This window comes from Myotis lucifugus, unplaced genomic scaffold (assembly GCF_000147115.1).
Source record: "Myotis lucifugus unplaced genomic scaffold, Myoluc2.0 scaffold_7, whole genome shotgun sequence".
Classification (NCBI taxonomy): domain Eukaryota; kingdom Metazoa; phylum Chordata; class Mammalia; order Chiroptera; family Vespertilionidae; genus Myotis; species Myotis lucifugus.
In genome coordinates this window covers 11,118,034-11,123,103 of record NW_005871055.1, presented here as the reverse complement: position 1 = coordinate 11,123,103, position 5,070 = coordinate 11,118,034, and the positions used below count along the sequence as shown (strand labels likewise).

At 47.7% G+C, this 5,070-nt stretch overlaps 1 protein-coding gene across 2 annotated transcripts in view; it reads right to left on the bottom strand.

Moving 5' to 3' along the window:
• Nucleotides 1–502, bottom strand: part of VPS36 (vacuolar protein sorting 36 homolog) — a 36,499-nt gene extending 35,997 nt beyond the window's left edge. Inside the window, exon 1 of one of the 2 annotated variants that reach the window (XM_006083573.3) lies at nucleotides 320–502. In XM_006083573.3, the coding sequence (XP_006083635.1) occupies nucleotides 320–415 (96 nt within the window). In that variant the 5' untranslated portion in view covers nucleotides 416–502. The remainder of the gene's footprint in view (nucleotides 1–319) is intronic. The other variant, XM_006083571.3, reaches the window with a different exon arrangement.
• Nucleotides 503–5,070: the final 4,568 nt, after the last annotated feature.

Genomic DNA, 5,070 nt, shown 5'->3' with positions numbered 1-5,070 from the left:
ACGGCCCGCCCTCCCGGTGGGAGGGGACGAGACCCCGGCGGGGTCTTCACCAGGGCGGGGCACACGCCGGCCCCGGCGGCGGAGGAGGGGCGACCCGGCCGGCGCCCCTCCCGGCCCGCGCAGGCTGTGCCATTCTAAGGAAGATTTCGGGGGGCACAGGGGGTCGGGCACCGTGCGCGCCCGCCGGGAACCACCGGCCCCGCGTCGGAGCCAGTGCGCAGTTCGGGCGGCGCCGACGCGCGGGGGAGGCCCGGCAGGCCGGCCGACTGTGCGCCGAGGACCGAGAGCGAGGCCCGGCCGGGCCGCGCTGCCGCCCTACCTTCTCCTCGCCGTCGTAGATGCGCACCCCGCGCTGCTGGATCACCAGGGCCTCGTGGATCTCCAGAAGGCCGCTGGTCCACACGAAGCGGTCCATGCCTTCCGCCTGGCCCGCCCCACCGGCTCGCCCGCGCCGCCGCTCTCGGGCAGCTCGTGAGCGCCGGGTGGCCTGCACCGCCCCCTGGCGGCGGGCGGGGAGGGAGCGGCCAGCCGGAGCCCTGGGGAGTGCACGGGCCCGAGGGTCCCCGGGGACGTGTACGTGTGCCTGCAGCGCCCCCTGGCTGTCGTTCCGCCAATGGCCGGCGGGGTTGTCCACCCCATCCTTTGTCCCGCAGAGGCACGAACCCAGAGCTTACAAGGGACTTTGGTGGAGCCGGGACCGCAGTTTGGACTTCCTTATTGTGCATTATTCCTGCATCCCAAATGAATATTTATGGCCTGAATTATTTTTACACAGCTGCAATGGAAACCGAGGGTCCTGATTTAATGTGTGATTTTAATATGTAGCCCAGCACTCTATTCAGTTTCTTTACAGCATGCCTTGTAAATGTTAAGCCCTTACCTTAGTTATTAGTCCCCTGAGGCAGCAAGAGCAATGGCCATCCCTTGACGAATGGATGCAAGATAGGGGTTAAGCTAAAGATAACATCGTGACCTGAGTTATATTTCAGCTCCTGAAGCTGAAGGGCCCCCTAGCCACATCCTCATGAAACCAAACTGAAGGACAACAAAGGTGATCTCAAGACCTGAAATAAATGATTTACTGTCCTAAAATGTTTCTTCAATTACAGATATTCAATATTATTTGATACTAGTTTCAGGTATATAGCATAGTGGTTAGACATTCATATAATTTATGAAGTGACCCCATTGGTAAGTCTAGTATCCACCTGTAACCATACATAGCTGTTACAATAATATTGACTATTTTCCCTATGCCAGTGGTCGGCAAACTGCGGCTCGCGAGCCACATGTGGCTCTTTGGCCCCTTGAGTGTGGCTCTTCCACAAAATACCACATGCAGGCGCGCATGTACAGCCACACTCAAGGGGCCAAAAGAGCCACATGTGGCTCGGACCGCGTAGTCGACCCCCCCCCCAAAGAAGGAAATTTTTTAAAAGCCCCCCGGGGCTTTTTTTGGAAACTGGGATAACTGTAAACTTGTACTTCTTAATCCCTTCAAGTTTTTCACCCAAACCCCCAACCACCTCTCTTATCTGGCAACCATCAGTTTGCTCTCTATATCTATAAGTTTGTTTCTATTTTGTTTGTTCATTTATTTTTTTCATTAAATTCCACATGTAAGTGAAATCATATGGTATTTGTCTTTCACTGTCTGACTTACTTCACTTAGCATAATGCCGTCTAGGTCCATGCCTGTTATCACAAATGGTAAGATTTCATTCTTTCTTTATTATTATTATTGTTTAAAGTATTACATATGTCTCCTTTTTTCCCCCTCCCCCGCCACTCCCAAGATTTCATTCTTTTTATGGCCGAGTAATATCCCATTGTAGATATGTACCTCACATCTTTATCTAATTGTCCAATGATGGTCACTTAGGTTGCTTCCATATCTTAGCTATCTTACCTAATAATAGACAAACATGTAAATTGACCGTCCCTCCACTACACTCACCAGCAAATCAGGAGAGTATGTAAATTAACCCAACGAAGATGGCGGTAAATTTGCATACATAGGCACGAAGCGGTGGAGCGGGAGTGGCGAAGACTGAAGGCTCCCAGAGCGAAGGCCTGGGTCCCGGGTGCCAGAGGAAAACCGGTGCCGGCAGCCAGGGGAAGGGAAGGCCTATTGCACAAATCTTTTCATGCAATGGGCCTCTAGTTATAAATAATGTTGGTTCCATGTGCACTTGAAAAGAATGTATATTCTGCTGCTTTGGGGTGAAATGCTCTAAAAATATCAATTAAATCCATCTGGTCTAATGTGTCATTTAAGACCACTATTTCCTTTTTTATTTTCAGTCTGGAAGATCAATACATTGATGACATAGTAGGGACATTAAAGTCTGCTACTATAACTTTATTACTGTTGATCCCTTCCTTTATATCCACCAATATTTTCTTTATAGATTTAGGTGCTCCTATGTTGGATGCATAAATGTTTAAAAGGGTTATATCCTTTTATTGGATTGATCCCTTTATCATTATGAAGTGTCCTTTTTTTTGTCTCTTATTATAACCTTTGTTTTAAACTCTATTTTGTCTGATATATGTATTACTCCCCCAGCTTATTTTTAATTTTCATTTGCATGAAATATCTTTTCCATCCCTTTACTCTCAGTCTTTGTGTGTCTTTCGTTCTGAAGTGGCTCTCTTGTAAACAGCATATGTATTGGTCTTATTTTCTTACCCATGCAGCTACCCTATGTCTTTTGCATGGAGCACTTAATCCATTTATATTTAAAGTGATTATTAATAGGTATGTAATTATTGTCATTTTATTACTTATATTTATGTTCTTTCCCCCTCCTTTTTCTTAAAGAAGTCCCTTTAGCATTTCTTGTAATACTGGGTGTTTTCTGCCACCTTGTCTTCCAAATCACTGATTCAATTCTCTGCTTCATTTAATCTGTTGATTCCTTCTAGTGTATTCTTTTTTTTAATATTTTTTATTTATTTTTTTCAATTACAGTTTACATTCACAATTAGTTTCAGATGTGCAGCAAAGTGGTTAGAAAATCATGTACTTTACAGAGTGGTTCCCCTGATGCTTCAAGTACCTACCTGGCCCCATAAAACACATAGTTATCACAGTATAGTGTATTCTTTCAGTTATCGTATTCTTATTTCTGACTGCTTCATTTTTTTATTATTACTATGTTCTTTTTTTATGCTTACTATATCTTTATTGAATTTCTCACTAAGTTTCTTGAGAATCCTTATAACCAGTATTTTGAATTCTGTATATGGTGGATTGCTTGCCTCCATTCCATTTAGTTATTTTTCTGGAGTTTTCTCCTGGTCTTTCATTTGGGACATGTTTCTTTTTCTTTTTAATATGTTTTTATTGATTTTGAGAGAGAGAGAGGAAGGGAGAGGGATGTAGAGATAGAAACATCGATGAGCGAGAAACATCATCAATCAGCTGCCTCCTGCACGCTCCCTCCTGGGAATTGGGCCTGCAACCCCAGCATGTGCCCTTGGTTCATGGGTCGACACTCAACCACTGAACCACACTAGCTGTCCTGGGACATGTTTCTTTGTCTCTCATCTTGGCTGCTTCTCTGTGTTTGTTTCTATGTATTAGTTAGATCTGCTACATCTTCCAGTCTTGACAGGGTGGCCTAATAGATTAGGTTTTCTGTGGGGCCCAGTGGCACAGTCTTCCTGATCACCTGAGCTGGGTGCTCCAGGCGTGTCCCTTGTGTGGGTTGTGTGTGCCCTCCTGTCATAGTTGAGCCTTGATTGCTGTTGGCATGTCAGTGGGTGGGGTTGCGGCTGACTGGCTGTAAGTTTTGGCTGCAACCACCCCATACAAGCTGCTGGGGTGGGGGGCTGATTCCACAGAGCAGGACTCACCCCAGTGGGCTCTGATGTCTGCTGAAAGCACCCTTCTGGTGTGCCACTTGTGTAGCTAATTGGGTAGTGCTCTGTTGTCTGAAGCCAGCCACTAAATGTGGCCTCTGTTTCTGGGGCCTCTTGGAAGGGGCTCTGGTGTTGGCCAAATTCAGCCTATGACAGCCTTGGCACTACCTCATAGGGGCTACAAAGTGCTGGGCCTGGAGATGTGTGGAAGAGGCCATGCTGTGAACTGAGGCTGGCTACCACCAGTACTGGCCTCAGGCCACTCATCAAATGAGCTTGCTGAGGTCTGCTGCCACCTGCTGGCTGCTTATAAGACTCAGCTACTGAAAGAGCCCCGGGTGGTATGCAAGTTTGGTGAGGCAGGGTCTCAGGGAGTCACCAGGGTGGGGCGAATGGTGTTCACCAGGTTAGTGCAGATTCAGACTTGGCTGTGTGAGAGAAGAGCTCAATACAGAGGCAATGGTGGCCGTCCCTCCAGCCCTTGCCCTGAAGCCATCCAGCTCAGTTTTCCCTGTATGTCTCTGGTCCTCCCTCCCCCAGCCCAGCCCAGCCCCTGTCTCTCCCTGGAGTGCAGGGTGAGTACCTACGAGAGAGTTAGCCTGTGTGAGGGCCTTTTAGGAGGACACCTGGGTTTCCCGCAGCCTTCCATCTCATCCGGGAGAATCCCCACTGATTTTCACAGCAAGATGTTGTGGGGCTCCTCTTCCTGGCATTGTTTCTCCGGGATGGGGAGCCAAGTGTGGGGCTGGGACCCCTTGTTTCTCAGCGGGAGACCTCTGCCACTGAACTATCCCTCCCAATTCTCAACTGCCACACCTGGCTATGAAGCCAGCCTGGTTAATGTCTCCACCCACTCCTACCCATCTCAAAGTGGCTGCTTCTTTATATACTTAGTTACAGGACTTCTGTTCAGGTAGTCTTCGGATGGTTCTCTAGGTTGATTGTTCTATAATTTACTTGTAATTAGAATGTGGTAATGGGAGGAGGCAAGCACAGAGTTTATCTATTGTCATCTTGACCGGAACTCTTCCCCTCACCTCATTCTTGAATCAGTTTTACCCATGATCCCAAGCCCCTTACTCAGGATGACTTGTGATTATTTTTACTCTATAAAGTCTCTTTCTTATCTGTAAGCCATCAGGGAGTTGGGTATTTTGGAGTAGGAACTCAACCATTCTCCAGCTTGGCACCAATCCTAATAAG